This window comes from Venustampulla echinocandica (assembly GCF_003357145.1).
Source record: "Venustampulla echinocandica strain BP 5553 chromosome Unknown scaffold_4, whole genome shotgun sequence".
Lineage (NCBI taxonomy): Eukaryota > Fungi > Ascomycota > Leotiomycetes > Helotiales > Pleuroascaceae > Venustampulla > Venustampulla echinocandica.
This window is the reverse complement of record NW_022474209.1, coordinates 1203787-1223756: the sequence shown is the minus strand read 5'-3', so window position 1 is coordinate 1223756 and position 19970 is coordinate 1203787. Positions and strand designations below refer to the sequence as shown.

Genomic DNA, 19970 nt, shown 5'->3' with positions numbered 1-19970 from the left:
CGACGCTGAGAACAATCATAGACCGAATTCCAAGGTCCCGAGGTCATCAAACTAAAGAGTCCACACCTCCGGAAGTAGAGAACTCTAGGACAAGTTTAAGCAGCAGTAAGTGCTTCATGAACGCAAATTTGCACCCGGGTTGCCAGTGACCCATGCCACTAGGTCGTGAGCAACACCATTTAGGAATAGATATGTTGACAGTTTGTAGCTGGTAAATTAACCCACGATCTATGTCTGAGGCATACTCGTACACATCGGGAACAACATCCAAGGTACTTCGACTGCCGATGAACGTAAGTTCACACAGTTCGTCACACCTATTTCTAGATCATTATCAATAGCTTTAAAGATATATATATTACCTCCATAAAGCTCTCTGTACAAGCATATGTTACGTTTAAGAATACTAACAAGTAGCTATCGATTCCCTTTAATACTCGGGCGTAGCTCCTTAGTACACACTTCCAACAATCTAGTAATTTAGTACCTTAAGAAAGTCAAGGTTAGAATTCGTAAACTTCGCTGTATACCTAGCATGATAGCATCTTATTTTATCAACTTAGCTATAAAAGTGGATGGCCTTAGCATCGAGATCGGGCATTCGTCGTTCTATACATTAAAATTCTGCGTTAAGTGGCACGCCCCTTGATTAAGGCATGTTACTTTCGAAAGTTACCACCAACCGCCGATTCCACATCTACGCATGGTGTTTGTTTTTAATTCGCCAATAAATATCAAGGCACATTAAACAGGGAGAAGTAACACGGACGTAAAGAGGCTTGGCCTGCCCAAAGACATATTTAGTTACCGGGAAAAACTCTCAAATGCTGTCAAGGATTTTAGAGGCCTTGAAAACGATGGAACGAGTTGATTGATTCCAAAAATAGAGGTGGAGAAAAGTCCTTATTATATACAGGTAAAAGTGGGTTATATTTGCTACAGTGTATACATCTGAAAATTCTGATAAAGACCCTCATATTCAACATTGCCGAATCTCAACAACTGCCTACACATTTACCCTAGACGTTCGAAACCCAACTAACTAATTTCAATGACTGGACCAGTGTAGGTTTTTCTCGCCCAAACAAAATAATAGATGATAGCGAAGATGATCGTAGCACCCATCATTAGCGAACTCATGTTCATCAATTGGATGGAGGGATCCATAACCGTAGGCCAGAAGCTGAAAAACAGGATGATTATCATGAAGCAACATCCAAGAGCATTGATGATTGTTCCAAACGGTTCGCGGATGCGCCACGGGCCCCAAGTCAGTTTTCCAACACCGGGGACATTGGTGAGTCCTTCAGAAACGCTCTCATATGGTTTGATTCCGCCTGTGACGCGGCGGTAGAGGAGCAGGCTGTTTCCGACGAGGTAGGAGGTGTAGAGGCCATTGATAGTGAGGGATACGACGTCGTTGAATGCCACGCTGGAGCCGAGGATGATGAGTGCGAGGAGACAAGAGATGGTGGTTGTGAGAGCTATGGCGACGACAGGGATGGAGGTTTTACTATCGACCTATACGTGACGGAGTGTCAGATTTATTCTCACATTATTTGAGAGTTTGGAACGGACCTTGCTAATATAATACCAGCCTGGCAGACCACGATCTCTTGCGAATGACCAGGTCATTCTAGACCCTGTGGCCACGAATGAAATGAGTGCGCAGATCATCAAGACTGTCACCAATGCAGACATCGCGGTGGCACCTGCGTCTGATCCAACTGCTTGTTTGAAAATCGCCATAAAAGCATACGGGGCTGCAAGGACGGTTTCCACGTCACCCAGACAGAAAAGTGCCGCAATTAGCATGCTGAGACCCAAAACTCCGTTCAGAGCGATGGACATAACCATTGCATTGGGGACAACGGCTGCCGCGTTTTGGATTTCTTCGGACATCTAATGAGGTGTTAGCATATGTGAGATACTGAGAGGGAGGGGCATGGTTTTCGTACATGGACGGCGCTATCAGCCCCTGTGTATGTGTTAGTTTTCAAGGCCCATTGTTTGAATCATTGAGGAAGAGCGAAGTAACTTACCCAACAAACAGAATATAGGACCAACCAAACCAACCATGAAGGAAAGCCCTTGGGTTGGGAAACCCCCTCCGTTCATCATGACGGTAAATACATCCTTAGCACTTCCATGAGGCGCCATATACACCAACGGAATAAGGATGGCGAAAAATCCCAAGACGTGGAGAACCAATATGAGACTTTCAACTTTTGGCAGGGCGCGGCTGACGACAGTGTTGATAAATACGGCAAAGAAGAGAGCTGCGTAGAATAGCAATACTCCCTGCCATGGCTTGGGGACATATGAGGCGTCATTCAATCCCACCAGACCTTGGATCAGACTTGCTGAGAGGAAACCTCCTGAAGCCACTGCTGCTTGCCATCCCACGACTGTTACCCAGCCTATATAAAACATTAGTTTGGAACGGTGAATCTGTGGAAGAGGAACACCCACCAATGATGTAACTTGCGAATTTTTGCGTTGAAGGAGGTGCTAACATGGATACCCAATGGTATTGACCTCCAGAGGTCGGTGCCCTAAGTGTGAATGTAAGCCAACGTGTCCCTTTATGCTAAGGAATGGTATATTTACATAGATGCCAGTTCTCCCATTGTCGAAAAAACAGCCAGGGTCCCTATCCAGACGAATATGAAGCCATATATGGAGCCTGCGTAGCCTCCATTGGTGAATCCAATTACAAATAACCTTTCATTTCTGTTAGCCAGCAATGGTGTTTATTAGAGGTGAAAGTGCATACAGAAGTATTCCCTCCCAGGTGATCATAACCGTACATCCGAAGGCCAGCATTGAAACCAGGCCAAAGTTCCGCTGTGTTGACGTTAGCCCAATGGTCGATCATGTCCGGTTTGGACTGAACCACGCAGATCGTGGGGTATAATATTTTGGAAATTAAATTGCACGTACCTTGAGCACTTGTTTCTTCCCCAAACGTGCCAAAGTCTCATTGTCACGATCAATGACCGACCGATGCTGGTCGGAAATATCAGATCCTATCTCCAACGCTGAAGGATCTCTCTTGAGATCTTTCATCTCGAATGGACTAGGCTCCATCTTGGATGTTCAATTGACTTTTGAGAAAATAGGGCTCTAAAAACTGTCACACAAGCTGGACAACAAGTAAGCTTTCAAGGTGGGAGTCCGATTTTTCGGAAAGGAGGGATTAAGTTGGAGCTTGAGAAATAGCCACGAGGTGATCGGAAAACCACGAGGTTTGTCTACAGCACAACGTGGAGTTCATCTAAAACAAGGGGCCACCAATGGCACATATTGTTTGCAAGAACCTGTTGATTCTACAGGTATGTCTAGGCTCAGAAGCCAGCATGTTCACGCCAAGCAAGTCCTGGCGTCGGTTGGATCAATTGCTCGCTGGGCCTGCAGTACAGGCCTCGAAATAGAGTTGTATTTTCCCAACTGCATTGCATATATTGGACATGGAAGGCAAAAGTTAAATCTCCGCTTATATCAAACAAGCTAAGTTGCGCGTCGGCGCAGGAGGGTTGTGGAAGGCTGGAATACTCGAGTCCTAGCGACTGGCGGAAGTCCGGAGAGGCTTTTGCCGGCGGGCAAAGTGGCCATGTAAGGGGGAATGAGTTGAGTCGCTTGTCAGTGCCGGACTTGGCTTTAACCCTCCAGTCTGTGGCTGGAATCCCTCGTCGATTACTGCTCACTGCTAGTAGACTGGCTGAGATCGCCAACCGGGATGCATCCAAGGCTTGCACAGGCTTGCACAGGCTTGCACAGGCTTGCACAGGCTTGCAATGGCTTGGATTCAGACTGGGTTCTTCCCGTTACACAACAACTTGAATGGCGAGACGGTGGTACGAAGGTACGTTACGCATAAAAGACGTTGTACTTCGTGTATGTGCAATCTATTTGCCATATTAATCGCATATTCGGCCCTACAAATGGTGTGCTTCCAAATCCCTCCGCAGGCTCTAGTAGTTGTGCTACGGCGCTATCCACGGAGTTGTGGCCTAGTAGGGCAGCTAGTTACTAGAGCAACTGACAACGGACAACTGAACTTCATGTGATATTGTCCGGTGTTTTCATAAAGCCTGCGAGAATATCTGCAACTTGTTACGTATTCTGTTAATTTCTGTTGTGACCTATCTCTTCCCATGTATTTGGGTAAAGCCCTTCCAGAATCCCAGCCACAAGAGCTGGGCATGCATTACGCCCAGCTTGATCCTAGTCGAGAGTCCCTGAAGCATTCCAGTTGACTCGTTTCGATCAACAAAAAACATCATTTCTGACAGCCTTAAGCGCTCTACTTTTTTTGCTTTTTCAGTATCAGACTTACGAAAGACTTCGGCATGCCTTGGCCGATAAATGCCTCGGTACCTCAGTACACCATACGGCTACGGTTGCCCGTCATCCCTGCTGCTCCACAGAATCAAAACGTCTTTTTTACGGTGCTTGTATCATTGTATGTAGTACGAAGTATGTAGTATGCCTAATGTTACATCTCCCAAAATACAAGGATATTGCGAAGGCTGCAAGCCTACAGTGTTGGTGTCTCAGAAGTCCCATGTCCCTCATTCTCTGAACTCACCAACCACGATCTGGTTTGCGTGATTATCTTGGTCCTACTCGAGTCGCTCCCTGCCTCCCAATCTCGCTGGTGGCCTCTCTGATTCCCAACTGTAATAGAGTTGATAGTTTCCGGTTGTTTCATAGGTCCCAGCTCATGTGTTGTAGGAGTAATGTGGCTACTGGTACTGCTTTTCAGTACAGACTTGGAATTTGATGAATGAAGTGGCGATTTTCTGTCGCGGCTGTAACCATAACCATTTGTGCGGGATCCTCCCATATCGCCGCGGCGGAAGAGGTCATCGCTCCTGATCATTCCAGATTCGAGAGCGTCCATGAACGGCTTCAAGTAGGGGACACAAGCAGTGACTATTCCCAGGCATTGTGCTATTGCCATGGCAATTTGAATAAGCCAAATATCAAACGAGGCATCCGGAGAGTTGATGGATTTATTTGTTGCCACCATCTGGCATACGACTGCTGCGATTGTGCTAAAGGGGTGTTAATGACTGTTCGTACGTTGTGGGATATGTAGCTGTCTGGGAGACTCACGCTACTCGAGTACCAAAACAACTCACTATCATCACTTTCCGCTTCTTCGCAAGCTGCAACTTCCATACCATTGCCAGAGGCATCAATACGAGAAGAAGGTCGATCGCAATATTTATCGAGTTCGTATAGTTCCAGAATGCCTTTCGATCAAAGCAAGTGTTCTGTATCGTCTCCCAGGAGTTGGGTAAATGACACTGAAATGCGACCGTGATTATCGATGTGAAGCCCCAGAGAGCAGTAATTCCAATTCCCGCAAGCGTTGCCCTCTCGTTGAACGTCCCCGGAGATATAGCGCGGATGAACATGACCACCGACAGCTTGGAGAAGCACTGGCTAGCTAGCCATAATAAGTTCGCCGCATAGAAAGCCTGGTGGAGTTAGTTCCCGTTGCCTCAAGAAAAAAGTCTTCGATGCTTACTTTTTGAAAGACCAAAGTCTCTTTGGTGGAGAGTGTCTCGATGTGCCTCCCAATCCCGTTGAGAACCCCGACACCGACGGCCACAGTCTGGCCAATGCTAAATAACTACAAATATAAGTCTTTGAGAATAGTTAAGTTGAACTATATCGAGCTCACCAGCGAAACAAAAACCAACCCATCATCAAGTTGAACTCTCTTCGAGACAAGCCATTTTGTTGCAATGCGCGTTAGGACAGTGAGAGTGCTAGCTACCACCAGAAACCACGTCATGACATTGATGAGAGGGCCATGATTTTCCGGACTGTCAAGCGGCTGCGGAGGAGCTGTGAAATTAGTTGCAGACATCGTCGGAGAAACGTTCTGACGATCATCTGAATAGGAGTTGCACAAAATCCAAGTCAACGAGCATCTGTCAAGTATTTGAAAGTCCCGGGTTGATCCAGTATTCAGAAGGCTCTTGGCTCCATTTGCTAAAGTTGTGCCATGTGGTCCCTGGCGCCTAGATACGATCGTATGAGGATGCTGAATCAGTGTCCAGTATCTTGGCCCCGACCTATGTCCTGGGAATGTTGCAACGGAGACTGGTCTGGAACATGGGCATACTCCGTTTTTAGGTTGTGTCTGAGATATTCTTGCATCGATGGCAAATCATCAGGGGGAAGTTTCGAGGACTAGCTGGATGGAGTCGGACACCCATAAATAATGCATAAAAGAGTATAGGCCAGGGTACAACAAGCATTCGGTTGGGTGTAAAACGAAGATATGATAGCTGGTTACGACCCGCTTGTGCATCGTAGGGTTTAGGCTAAACTATCCCGCTGTCCCCCAAGGGTTGAATTATCACTTGATAGAAAACTAAGTAGGGAGGCCTTATGCAGTTTTGCTTGGATTTGATGTTTATCGGACATTTATTTTAGTTTGCGGATATCAAAATCTCAAGATGAAGGGGGCGTCTCCGATGGTTGTGCTGACGGGGCCTTGATCGGCAATTTAGGCCCCTGAAACGGCCACATTGTGCTACAACTCTGCGAGGATGACGACTCTTTGGGCGTACAAAAACAAAAACTATAAGGGTATCAGAAAAGATTATGCAGGGTAGCTCATAAGTCCAACCATTGGTTTAAGACTTATAGATTCTTTGTCCTCATTGAGTTGTGGGAAGTTTGGCCGCCGAGGAACCATGGTGGCTGAGTGCTGGTCGTACAGTGGCCGTTGGAACGGTTCTCATAATTCCTTTTTCTATAACCTAGAACACAAGGAATACGGAGAACACAGGGACGAGGGTGATTGCACTGAGATTGATAATCGTTCCGAGATTCTAAACCTGTACGCCGTAATTTAGTAGAGTGTCATTGAATCATATGATTCATATTGATGAGGCAAGCGATTCAAACCAGCCTGAAGGCTATTTGTTCAACTATCTCTATTTAACGGGTGATATTGTTCCCTCGTTCCAGTGCAGATATACATTGACACATTGCCAATACTTCCTTGCTAGGCCGCCTATTTACTTCATATCTTCCAAGCGGAGTGCATTCGCGTCTCACGGGATCTTTGGGTGGAGAGCTTATCATACCGGTAAGCCAGACACACTCCTCTGCATTCGTATGATGCCCGCGTGCATGGGGGATGACGACAGGCAGAAACGGTGAATGACCTGGCCTCGGCATTCATCTTTCCAGTTCGTATCTCATGTCACGGTGGGGGTTGTTGTCAACGGCCTCATAAAAAGCAAACACGCTCCCGCGCTCTAACTGTCCCAAGTTACCAACGGATCACAAACGAAGAACCAAGCAAACCATTCAACCCAAGCCACCAACACACAGAAAGTGAGTACTCGTCCCCATTTCAGCCACTGGACCTCCACTTAATTTTCTAGTCAACATGCGCTCAGCCTTCCTGCTTGCCGTGGCGTTCCTCAGCGTCGTCCTCGCAAGCCCACTTCCAAATGCCGCTCAACAGAACACCGACGCGATCGACCTCAGCGATGTGGAGGATCCGGCCGGCTTGCTCTGAGTCTCTGACAAGTCAAGGCTGCTTCCAATTGTCATAGCTTGTCCCGGGGAAATGGTGAGGCCGCATTATCATCCCTTTAAGCCTTGTGTAATTAAACTCTAATCGATGTGAGACAGACATGCACCAGTTCAGAGGGATCGGCGTGAGCTTGGACGGAATTTGCATTTTTGGACAGCCTTTTGTCTCTGCCGACATTATGGCCATTGGTTAGAAAATACACACTCATTGAAAGCCCAGTTAGCCATCACAATCAATGACAATGTACTTATTGAAATTGAATCGTATTTTCAAGTGTATGATACATCTGATAGCACATTATCTGCAAATAATCGATAGAAGTGAAAAGTTGACAACTCTGGATGTTTTAAAACACCATCAATAAATGATAATCGTATTGTCTTTATTCAAAACCCCGCGTTCGGCAGGTCTCAGACTTTTCGCGGGGTAGGCTCGATTGAGTTTTGTGAGACTCCACGATTACTCTTGCCCATCGAACTTATTGCTAGCTAGGGAATCGATAGTTTATAGTTACAAATTCACAGATTGTGAGAAAGATTTATGATGGCAAGCTATTTATAATTCAATAACTAACATACTATCACATTGTGAAGCTAAAGAAAGATTATCATAATGCCATTTGCAAAGCCCCTCCCCATCCCTAGAACAATGACTTTTTTCAAGACGGGTGCTCCTTCGTCAGATACGTGTCCTGCTCAACATATGGCCAAGGGGTCCAGTCACTGGAAAACCCAAAATATTTTCGAATCTTGGGCAGATATGGACTGTTATTGGAACAATACTTCATCCGTTCAATGATCCTGATATCCTCCTTATCGTGCTTGATGTATTTAAAACATCCTTCCCGCTCATTCACGAATGCTTTCAGTTTGCTCCAGTCGCGGCATTTCCGAATTTGCCCCTCGCCGGGCTTCCGACCGTGCTTGTCAGTATATCGCGGCGTGTCGTCGGCGTTGCATTTGATGTCATCGTAGAGCGCACCGAGGCAGTGTAGAATGTGGTGGCGTCCTAGACTTTGAGGGACACCTCTCTCGTGCTCGTCGATGGATATGTAGATATTTCTCTGAGTCAAAGTCAGCTGATATTGCCTTGGAACAACGCAATGCAGATGACGATGGATGACGAACTAAGCAGTGGAGATTGTGGTGGCCATTCGTGATATAAATGCTCTTGACTTTCGCATCCCAGGACCATGGTTGAGAGTTAGGCAGCCCAAAGGATATGGCTTCATCATTGTCAACCGCCATGATGCCTTGGTCTGCCTCTTCATCCTCATACCACAACTTGTTTCTTTCCGTGTCATTTGGATTGCTCCGGTCACTGTCCCAGGCGTATGGAAGCTCAAAATCGTTCACAAGTCCGGCTATGAATCAATAAGCATAGCTAGAGACGGCATTGGCAGGTTCATGATAGCTCACCATATTTAGAGCGATGGATAAGCCCAAGTGATTGCCGCCTTGGTAAAAGAAGAAGTATATTGGCGACAACGCTTATAGCCAAGAGCACTATTAGGAGGGAGTTTCTTTTGCTCCCACGGCTATCATGGCGGTTGCCCAATTCCTGGTTGAGTGAAGTCGGCGAACCCTCATCACCCAAGAGGGATACGCCCTCTTCCTGCAGGGATTCGGATTTGATATCTTCCATAACGAAACGCTATTATCGCGAGAAAAGGAAATCTCTAACGGACGTCAAACAGAAAGTAGTAGCATCATCTTGCGAAATACAGGCTACCAAAAGCTACCTGCCATCGCTTCACAGCAGAATATACAAGACGTCAGGTCACAGGTTCACGGCACACTATCCGACTCTGGATAAGGGAGACGCTTCAGCTGACATTGCAGCAGCATGATCTTGAGCATTGCCTATGAATGAGCTGACGACGATAGATAAGTTACATGTACTGAGTCAGTTAAGACATGCATGCATAGTGGAACTTTCCGACGACGAGCTGCTGGGATCATTAAGAAATCTAGATTCTCCTGCGTGGACACGGACGAGTTCGTGGGCAGGGTGTGATGGGATCTGGTTCGTAGTACTGAGGAACAACCGCCAACCAATACCATCATTGCACCGTACCAAGCACAGTGCCATGCATATTGCAGATTATGCATTACGGAATATATATAACTGACCAAAAACATGGATCGAATGCGACGGACCTTGAAGCCGGCATATTTCCAAGGATGCTTACTCGTATCCTGGTAAATAAAGCTCGAGCATCGGAGTCCCGACAGTAGCTCGCCTAGGCCTGGAGATAGTGCGAGATAGTGGGCGATGGTGGTGTTGCAAACCCTTACTTCGTATATGTACCTGTCTCTTATACACATCTAGATGTGTATAAGAGACAGGTACAGTGAGGTGCAAAAGTTTGAACCCCCCCCCCTGTTGATGTGGTTACTTTAGGGTAGCTGAGGTGCGTATTTTGAATACTGCCGCCCTGAAAGTAAGTAAGTATCGGAACGCTAGCAAGGGGGGGTGTTCAAACTTATTGCACTTCACTGTACATGCTAAGAGCGCCTTATCGAGTTATCGAGTAGTAGTATATACGCCTCCATTTATGATCTATCACGGGTGAATGGTTGGCGCGGGGGGTTAAGTAATGTCACTGTGGAGGTAAGGGACGGCGGTGATACTGCATTGGGAGGTACCTACAGTACCTACCAACTCCACATCCTGTTTGTTTACTCTAGTAGCACTCACCACCACACCACATTGAAAGTACTTCGGACCCTACCAGGTACCTACCTATCACCCCTCCCAAAACATTCGCGATAACCCAAAACACACACACCAATGAGATGGCGCTCAAACTCCATGAATTGAGAAGCGACGATGAGTTCGCGAAGATCGTCGACGTCGAAAATGCAGGTTACGCTGACCCCTTTAATGGCTTCTGGGAGATCTTGAAAGGCCCTTCGCCAGAAGAGCTTGCTTCCCGGCAAGCACTATGGCATCGCCATGATCCCGGCAGCCACTGGCTCTACGTTACTGACGAGGAGACTGGTGAGGCCATTGGTGCTATGGAATGGAATGTCTACGAGACGAATCCATATGAAGCGGGTCCTCCAGTTCTCGTGGCAGATTGGTGGCCCGAAGGTGAGCAGGAAGTGAGCTCGATCTTAGACGCGAAGCTGATCGAAACATAAAGGTACTTTGAAAGAGTTGTCGGACAATGTTATCGCCGTCTTCTTGAAAGATCGACCGAAGATCATGGGCAGACCCCATTTCCGTGAGTCCCATTGCCATGTGCCGATCCAAGACATTCTATGCTGGTCGCAATTTCCCACGCGATTAACTGACGCCTTATGTTCAATCCCATAGTGATCAGCTACTGCGTCGTACGTCCCGGACATCGGCACCGTGGGGTTGCAAGCATAATGATGAAGTGGGGTCTGAAGAAGGCGGATGAAATGGGTCTCGAGATATTCGTCGAGTCAACTGAAGATGGAGAAGGCTTCTATAAGGCTCATGGGTTCGAAGTCATCGACAATCTGCTGCTGGACGCTGAGATACCCGAGCCCAGCGAAGAGTTCACCGCGCTGAGGAAGAAGCTGCTACCCGTGCCTGGCTTCGTGATGTTACGGCCCGTCGGAGGAAAGAAAGCTTAGACAATTGAGTCAAATCGTTGCTTTCGGATCCTGAGTTATCGGATACCATTCTCCTGTCCACATTTCGTCTTCTTTCGGTTGCTGATAGGGGCCAGCAACTTCATACTGCTAGGGAAGCTCCCGGAAACTAGCGTATTAGCATAGTACATTTCAGCGCGATAGAATAACAAGGGTTATCTTCGTCATATTTTGATGTCTTGAGCTTGGTCACTGATCACATTAACTCTCACCAGGTAATATTTAACATTATCTTTAGATAGCTGGGTTGGCCATGTTATAAAACCGTGGGGGTTGGATATAAACATATCGAAGTCGACACCAACACCAACATTAGTATCAGTATCAGGACCAGGAATTCTTCTTTCCACTGGATATAAAAGACCACGATTAAGGTGCAGTACATCTGGAGATAGTACAACAAGGTCGTAACATAGACTTGTTGCAGTATGACACCTGTCGGTTTGAATAGCAGGCAAAAAGCTCAAAAATGTCGACCAGAAGATATGGACCCCCATATCCACGCTAAAGGCTTAAGATACCGTGGTGAGTAATCGGACGAAATTGATCTCCTTGCTCCAAAAATAGGCCTATACCATAGATTGAACCGATCCTCGAGGGAAAGGAGGTAAGGGCCAGAGTGTTTGGCAAGTACAAAAAGAAATATCAAGAGAATAGAACTTGTCCCGCAGCAAATGAAATGCTGTTGTGGGAGGGAACGAAAGAAAATACCGGATCTCCATCAAATGGAGACGGGACGAGGTAAAGGTTGCCATTATACATATTATGATACATTCTAGACCGTTGTTGCCCTTTGACCGTTAACCGTTGACCCATCAAGCATTTCCATAGCTCGTATCCCTATTCCGTAACACCGTGAATCATCAAATCGCTAAAATGCATCAATCATTAAATCAAAACTCATAAATCTCACTGGTCGTTGAGCAGCAAAACACCTGCTGCGCCCGGTCGACCCAATTTGTCAATCCCCATACACAGCTTTCCGTGTCGTCCTTTATACAAACCAAAACCATATCTGGTATGGCGGCCACCATCTTGGGTAGCCATAAGTCTTGATGCTAAATCAGCCTTCGATCTTGGTGCGCGAAAAGCCGCATCTTCTAACATTCGGCTGCCATGCACAAAGCTGATTATCTCTGCAAGGCAGTCCACGCCATGTGGGAGACTCATAAGCGCTCTCTTTGGAAGTAATATGAACAGTGCCAGAACATAAAAGATCAAAACTGCAAGGCAGATGTAGAAGGCGGGCAGATTGGGGAGCATCCGAACTTCGTTCTCGGTCGTCAGTGGAAAGAAGAGCCCACCGCCCAAGACAGGTAGGAGGAGGGACAAAAACGATATCAGGGACACGCTAGCAACACGATAGTGGCCATGGCGCAGTGCGCTGATTGAACACTGAATCGGAAGTGCTGCGGTATAATCAAGCAGAAGTGATCTATCCGCTGTAGATCCTTCCGTATTTCCAAGCTCGACCCAAGGTTGCAGTTTCCGGATCGCCATATCAAGAGGCTGAAGGAATATGTACAGAAGCATGCCGAGAATCGATGGTACAAAGCTGTGTAGGAAATTCGCTGGGGAAAATCCAGATGCATTCGGCACCACGGGTACCAAAGGCGGAAATCCATTCCAGATACCTGTCGAGGGTAGGGACGATACGACTATCAACGCAATCAAGGTGATGAAAGCCGCAACCGCCCAGAGCACGACAAAGGTGTCCCGAAGCATCCACGGCAGGTATTGAAATCGTGTCTCGGTGTTGTATAAATCGGCGGACTTTTCGACATCGGAGTTCTGCTCGATTTCATCACGTCCATTCTTCTCATGGATTCTTCCAGACTGGAGAGTGTATCGCCTGGTAGATGTTCCCTCCTCTCCTATGCAGTAGAAGAGTCCTCGGCCACGGTGCTGCGTCATCCAGTATCCTAGCCGATCGCTTCTCACAGCCAACCTTTCCCGAAGGTCTTCCTGGTCCCTCAACACATCGGTTCCGGCATAGTCTCCCAAGCAGTTGCTACGTGGTAGCAGCGCGGTGGTGTCCGCCAACGTTCGGGGATCCCACATCAACCCGGTCGTACGCCGAAAGAAAAATAGTCCCGAGATGACTATAGCCACCAAAACCAAAATATACACTGCAACAAGTGTCCAAGCAACACCTTGGACAATTGTCCATCTCCAGATACCATCCACCAGTACAACTGAAAACAAGCAACTCTGAAGTGGTATCGTAAAAATCGTCAGCCAAAACAACGAATTCGAAATGTTAATGCTCAGCGGCCCATTCCATCTTGGCCAGAGCATGCTCCCGGGGTATATTCCCAAAAACAAAGCATTAGTTCTCATATATGCATCATCTATTGCCATGAGAGTATAAGGCAAAATTCTGGTCGTAGCAGACATTACTCCTTGCACATATACAAATATACATGCCGAAACAATTTGTGGTAAGAATCCAAAAAGGACATATCGACCACCATGTATACCACCGGCCCATCCAAAGAGGCCGTGGTGGTAGGTCGAATAAATCGCGGAAAACATCAGCGCAGTAATCATCAAGAGGCATAATATCGCTAGCGTAATCATTGAGGTGGGTCGTAAAATCGTAGGTACAAACGTGAGGTTAGGATATCGTGGGGTATGAAGAGGAGGATCAACTGGAATGAAGATGTCCGGGCTGACTGAGACAGTCTCTTGGGGAGGGAGGGGTGAAAGTTTGGAATGCTTCGATAGAGGTCGAGTGGCGTTGAAGTTGAACAACCGTCCTTCGGGGGTGCCCGGGGGTGTAGAACGATGTTTTCTTGTCAACGCAAGCTCTTCCCTTTGCTTTTGACTCGTCATATACCCAAGGCCATAATCAGGTACGATTCGGTCGACGGGATAAGATTCGGAGCTTGTTGAGGTGCTTGGCCGTTGCGAGCTCTTAACCTCTTCGTCCCGAGTCAATTGGTCAATCGCGAATCGTATATATGGTGTGTCATCCATAGGCGTCGGAGGGCTCAACTCCTGATCAACATTTTCCATTCTTTCCTCCCGCTTCGACGCTACAAGTTCAGTATTTCTGATCTGGTCCTCGTCAAATCGCACAGCCAGTGGATTGTTTGATGGATATGTAGCTTCATTGGTAGCAATTGATGGTTCGACTTCCGGCTTGATGGTTTCGAAGCTTGCTTGCGGCGAGACTCTGCGCGAGGTGGGTGTGATCCAACGTATTACGGTCGGGGCGTCAGATATACTGGAAGTGAGAGAAGGGCAATCATCGATTCGAACATGAGCAGGTGCAGGTACGGTGGGGAGCTCAGCAGTGGTGATTCTTTGTAGTGTAGGGCGGTCATCTATTTCCGCTTGGTTAGTAAAAATTATTTAGGACAACGCATCAAGCATACTCACGATGCACGCTTCGAACGGTAACTTTCTGACGATCCATTCTGTGTGGAGCAGCTGCAGCTTTTGCATATGCAAAGTATTCTGTAGTGCATTCTTAGGGCGCTCCCAGACTGATAAACAGTCTGTTGAGTGGCTGTTGTGTTGCAAAGATGGCGGGGAGGAAGATGGCTGGGAAGGATTTTCAGCCTCCCCAAATATTATGGAACAACATCAAACGCGCATCACCCGTCTGTGGGCTCGAGCAAGACATCTGGGCGAAATTAGAATGGCTGATGTTTGATCAGGCCATTGCGATAATTATTAGATGTCCATGCGGTGATTCAGCCTAGAAATATAGATAATGAAGGTTCTGATTGTTGATTCTTGAGATTGTTGACATTTGTTTTCGGCGTCAGGGGTTAAATCTGGGATCGCCAGGCCAACAACACGTGACCGAAATTGCCCCTGAGCTTTTCCGAACTCGGTAAAAGGTAAACAGACGACCCCGAATTTCGCCCACGAGAGCTTCTGTTATCCGATAAATAGCAGAAAGTGTCTTTAACCACTTTGTCGCGACCGGTAATATATTCCAAAGCCCGTGCAAGTTATTGGGCCAAGTAGAGGAGTGGGATAAAAAAACCAGCCATCACACAGGGGGTTACACCTCGTCCGCTCAAAGTATAGGAGAGCCCCTGAGGAACCTAGGACCTTGGATGAAGAAAGGCTCAATGAAGCAGAGCACCGGGTGAGGAAGAAGCTCGAGAGGTTCGACACGTCGGTGAACTAATGCTAGTGGAAGAGGATCGCAGCCAAGGTTCCGTTTGAAGTATTATTAGAATAGTAGTATCTTTTGCGGGAATCGACCAATTCCATTATGCTTTTCGAAGTGGCACCAGTTAAAAAACTCTTACTTCTCGTTGCAATTTTTGAGTATGGTTTAAACGCTCTCCTATCAGAGTTGAAAATCACACCATGTTCAATGTCAGGTGTTCCGTTATCCACATCGTCAGCCTCATGGCCCTTCTAAATTCACTGAACTTTCCAGGCAACCCCTTCATAAGAGCGATGACCCAGATCCGAAGCGAAGCCATTTGCTTTAGTACCAGAGTGAAAAGTGGAGTCAAATCAAGAGTGAAAATAAAAGGAAAGCAAAAGCATAAACAAAACGAACGGAAAATATCACCCTAAAATAAAAACAAAGTCGCAGGAGGCAAAAGAGTTCGTTACCCACAGCCAACTAATCTCTGCCGTTTCGAAGGTGCCGCTAGACCTAGTTATATTCTCTTCGATATGAGTTGTCGTGTGACGCTTGTGGGGAGCGTCTTAAAGAGCTAGGTTGTCGTTACTTGCACTTTTCTTATTTTAATATATATATGCTTGCTCGAATAGTAGCGAAGTTCTCCCGGCCGCCCAGCGATGAGCCAAAAGAAGAGGAAGTAGACAGGAGTTGTACTATTCAGCACAGTGGGTTGGTAACTCGTGAGTTGCATCCTTTGCTAATCTCACTCTCATTCTCAGTCAACGGAATCCTGCGCTGGTCACTGAGGAAAGGGGAGATGATAAGTTAAACAGGAAAGTGCTCATAAATTTCATATGTAAAGTTGGAAGAAGAACATATCTTGTTCAATTTCCCAGCCCCATTAATCCCAGATCTACACGGATATCATTTTGTAACCCAGAGGCCTTTCCCACTCTAGTCTTTGGTCTAAACTCCAGCTCCCATATGCTCCAACAGTAAAATGCATACAAATCATGCTCCTATTCCTCACAATCTATGTCCCCGTGTATCATTTCATGCCCATACTACCAGTCTCCATCTCAAATGCCTCCCCATCATGATGTTGTACGTATACCATCGGAATAGCCTCGCTTCAGCTTGGTGGACCACGAATAGCGTGCAATATCAGCGTCCTTTCCAGGGTATCGGTACCGCCTTATCTGTACGTCTCGAACCCGTTGGCTCTTTGATAATTATAGCTCGCTGTCGGAGGGGTTCCTGTGTCGGCTGGGGCAGCTGGTATGTCATCGTATAGTTCTTGAAGTTCCACATCCGCTAGTGTGCTTTTCGGAGTGTGCGAAGAGTTGCGTTGGTGCTCTGACATATGAACTTGTCTGTAGGATTTCTGCTCATTACGGCAGCGGTGGTAGACAACGCATCCGTATATAAATGGGACCCAGAAGCTCGCTCTAGAGGATAGTTAGCCACCAGACCATCTAGAGGCCTGCAAAACGCATGACATACAATAATACTCCTTCGATAGATGCTCCGACAATTGCCACTATCTCTGGTTTGGACTTGGCAAAAGATACCATATCAATCAAGAACCACGCCGTCCAGAGAGTAGTTTTGAACGTATTCATAATAACAAAGATAAGGGGTTTCAAGTGCTTCAAGTCCAAGAGAACGATCTCAATAATCGAGAAAAGTAGCATTATAGAGCATATCGCAATCCATAGCGCTACTCCGCTTGAAGAAAGTTAGCATAAAAGGGCAGCGCAAGTGTTTGATAAAATGCATACATATGTGTAGCCTTTCCCAGCGTACTAGCACCGACATCTTTCGGCAGGACGTCGAGAGAGCTGAGGACAGCTGCCAGAAGAATGATCTCAACAAGCAGGAAAAATAGCTGAAATGTCCAGCAGGGAATGAGCACTAATTTGCGCCATGGCGCATGCTCATGGGCCATAACAGCGTAGGCAGAGTAAAAAATAAAACGTGCGATGAAGTAGAAAGAAATTCAACAACCCAACAATCAGACAAAATAGTTCTAGGAGATGGCAAGGAGATATATGGTACAAAACCCCAACTGCGCAGTCGCAAGCTTCATCAGAGGCGACGCTTACGCCTGTCTTCCTCATTCCTATACTGCTACTGTAGCAGTACTACGGTACGCAGCTCGCAACTTCTAGATAGCATAACCGTTGTCCAGGAGCACTAGCATTGCAGGGCAAAACGTCTTACGGCCATAAGATTGGGCGTCTAGAGGGTTTGACGAGCTCCATCTCACGGCGAGCAAGGCAGGGCAGTCAACACAGCCCTATGCCTAGAGTTGTCCATCAGCACCTACCTTAGGTAGCAATGGAGGGCACGTGCGCCATGCATACCTATTTGGAGGCTGAGAACCTCGGGAAATGGAGAATTAAGTGGCCTGTGGAAATGACTTGAGGGACATGGCATGATGGTTCTTTTCAGGAGAAGGAATTGCTGGAATATGGGTTTCTTGCTAAGTCAGACTTGGCGTCAGCACCGCCATATTCAAAGCACCGTGGGACTCATACTCGGACGATGTAATTAGAATAATTGTCGTGGGCTATTACTTAGCTTACTACTAAGTATATACTGACTTTATCTACTTATAACTACCACTTTGGCTTATTCGTTGCTCATAGTCTTAACCGGGTTCTGTGCATTGTCTCGCTTGCCTACCAGGTACGATAGGAGATGGTCAATAATAAGTACGGACAACGTTGATTTAAAACTTGCAGAAAAATAGATCTCTTTCAAACGGGATATTCTTACAAAACTCAGGTTAGGCTGGAATGCCATGTATATGTTATTATAAGAGTATTGCTCAGATACTCAGCTGAGCGTGGCACGTACCTGGGTTCCAGCTCCCAGCCACTGGTGATTGCTCGTTGTTTGCAACCGCATCCTATCATACCTGGGTATCAACCGCCATTCCATGTACCATGTACTGCACCTCGCTCCGTGCTGTGCGCACAGCTTCATGAAACGGCCATATGTATCTTTCCGATGACATGGTACAACAGCAACCGGCCGTTAAAATTGAGCCTATGAACTTCCGCGCTATAACCAAGCCCTCTTCCCCGGCATCAGCGTCCGATCAAAACCATGGCAGCCAACACGCGACTGCGTGTCCTCTTTGCGCGCCAATTGTATGAATTGGCGGAGGCATATGAGCCGCCTGGAACCCACCCCGCGACCCCGGATATATGCTTCGGCGGGGTTATAACCCAGAACCATTACCATTGCCGGTACGTGGTGCTGCCAATCTTTGCTTTTCACCTGGATTTTTGTGCGGTTTGTCGAATATTTAAGCGTCGGTTCAACTGCCCTTGTAAGTACATAGGGATCGCCCCTCGTCCCTGAGATCTGGATCTACCTCCGAAGTAATAGAGTCTACCTGGGCCCTTATCTCCTCTGGTTTCCTTTGCCATTCCCGCTCTGAATTTCTCTATCTTCATTCCTATGCAGTAATTCGCAACTATTCATTATGTTGCTGCAAGCACTCATTCCTTTCATATTCGCGCCACTGGCCGCCGGCGGATTGACGCATAAGGGGGTCGATTGGTCAAGTACAATAGTTTTGGAAAATTTAGGGAAGACCTTCAAGACCGCATCTGGCTCCGTTGCACCGTTTGAAACAATTCTCAAATCCAGTGGCGTAAACACAGTACGACAGCGGCTATGGGTGAACCCAAAGGATGGCAACTACAACTTGGCATATAACATCAAACTTGCCCAGCGCGCAAAAGCCGCCGGTCTGAATGTTTACCTTGACTTACATTTCAGCGACACATGGGCCGATCCGGCTCACCAGGTAAGTTTCCCCTTATACGTGCTCAGAAACTAGAAGTTAACCCTTCCACCAGACACTCCCTGCAGGCTGGCCAACAGACATAGATAACCTCGCCTGGAAAGTCTATAACCACACCTTAGAAGTCTGCAACAGCTTCCAAACTGCCGGTACGCCGCTCTCCCTAATCTCCATCGGCAACGAAATTACAAACGGTATGCTATGGCCCCTAGGTAAGGTCTCCAATCCTGGAAACCTCGCTCGGCTGTTACACTCCGCCTCAGCGGGAGTTAAAGACTCCACGCTCAACCCCAAACCCAAAATTATGATCCATACGGATAATGGATGGAACTGGGGCACGCAATCCTGGTTCTTCAAATTGATTCTGGGCCAAGGAACGCTCCTTGCGAGCGACTTCGACATCATCGGGCTCTCATACTATCCATTCTACAGCGCCTCTGCCACCCTCGCTTCCCTTAAATCGAGCCTGAATAACCTAGCATCTGGATATGGGAAACAGATCATAATCGCAGAAACGGACTGGCCCGTTTCTTGCCCCAATCCAGCCTATACTTTTCCAAGTGATGCAGCGAATATCCCCAAGAGTGTGGCAGGACAGACAACCTGGATGAAGGAAGTCGCTTCGGTCCTAGCTGGAGTCAGCAATTCTCTGGGAGTCGGGCTGTTCTATTGGGAGCCTGGGTGGGTCGGAAACGGGGGGTTGGGAAGCTCGTGTGCCGATAATTTGATGGTTGATGGTAACCTGGCGGCGAGGTCGAGTTTGTCTGTTTTCTCCTCGATATAAGGAGTGTTCGGTGTGGCAGCTGAAAAGGGAGAAAGAGAAGGAGTCAGAAGGGCAGTGGATTTTGAGTA

At 47.1% G+C, this 19970-nt stretch overlaps 7 protein-coding genes across 7 annotated transcripts; 2 read left to right on the top strand and 5 right to left on the bottom strand.

Moving 5' to 3' along the window:
• Positions 1 to 1038: 1038 nt before the first annotated feature.
• Positions 1039 to 3090, bottom strand: BP5553_06710 (Choline transport protein; the record flags this gene model as incomplete). Its single annotated transcript, XM_032015333.1, has 8 exons — positions 1039 to 1521; positions 1579 to 1902; positions 1959 to 1978; positions 2043 to 2420; positions 2473 to 2555; positions 2611 to 2724; positions 2777 to 2847; positions 2944 to 3090. 8 exons carry the CDS (start codon positions 3088 to 3090, stop codon positions 1039 to 1041), a joined length of 1620 nt encoding a protein of 539 aa, XP_031868754.1.
• Positions 3091 to 4540: 1450 nt separating this feature from the next.
• On the bottom strand, positions 4541 to 5884 carry BP5553_06709 (Uncharacterized protein; the record flags this gene model as incomplete). The annotated part of the gene is made up of 4 exons (XM_032015332.1): positions 4541 to 5060; positions 5122 to 5489; positions 5540 to 5644; positions 5696 to 5884. 4 exons carry the CDS (start codon positions 5882 to 5884, stop codon positions 4541 to 4543), a joined length of 1182 nt encoding a protein of 393 aa, XP_031868753.1.
• A 2347-nt stretch (positions 5885 to 8231) lies between these two features.
• BP5553_06708 (Uncharacterized protein) lies at positions 8232 to 9217 on the bottom strand (the record flags this gene model as incomplete). The annotated part of the gene is made up of 3 exons (XM_032015331.1): positions 8232 to 8636; positions 8701 to 8936; positions 8992 to 9217. The coding sequence occupies 3 exons, from the start codon at positions 9215 to 9217 to the stop codon at positions 8232 to 8234; spliced, it is 867 nt and encodes a 288-aa protein (XP_031868752.1).
• A 1154-nt stretch (positions 9218 to 10371) lies between these two features.
• On the top strand, positions 10372 to 11181 carry BP5553_06707 (Acyl-CoA N-acyltransferases (Nat); the record flags this gene model as incomplete). Its single annotated transcript, XM_032015330.1, has 3 exons — positions 10372 to 10669; positions 10722 to 10802; positions 10895 to 11181. 3 exons carry the CDS (start codon positions 10372 to 10374, stop codon positions 11179 to 11181), a joined length of 666 nt encoding a protein of 221 aa, XP_031868751.1.
• Positions 11182 to 12108: 927 nt separating this feature from the next.
• BP5553_06706 (Uncharacterized protein) lies at positions 12109 to 14620 on the bottom strand (the record flags this gene model as incomplete). Its single annotated transcript, XM_032015329.1, has 2 exons — positions 12109 to 14528; positions 14584 to 14620. 2 exons carry the CDS (start codon positions 14618 to 14620, stop codon positions 12109 to 12111), a joined length of 2457 nt encoding a protein of 818 aa, XP_031868750.1.
• A 1873-nt stretch (positions 14621 to 16493) lies between these two features.
• BP5553_06705 (uncharacterized protein) lies at positions 16494 to 17246 on the bottom strand (the record flags this gene model as incomplete). Its single annotated transcript, XM_032015328.1, has 3 exons — positions 16494 to 16746; positions 16802 to 17026; positions 17080 to 17246. 3 exons carry the CDS (start codon positions 17244 to 17246, stop codon positions 16494 to 16496), a joined length of 645 nt encoding a protein of 214 aa, XP_031868749.1.
• A 1548-nt stretch (positions 17247 to 18794) lies between these two features.
• BP5553_06704 (Arabinogalactan endo-beta-1,4-galactanase) lies at positions 18795 to 19902 on the top strand (the record flags this gene model as incomplete). The annotated part of the gene is made up of 2 exons (XM_032015327.1): positions 18795 to 19121; positions 19174 to 19902. The coding sequence occupies 2 exons, from the start codon at positions 18795 to 18797 to the stop codon at positions 19900 to 19902; spliced, it is 1056 nt and encodes a 351-aa protein (XP_031868748.1).
• Positions 19903 to 19970: the final 68 nt, after the last annotated feature.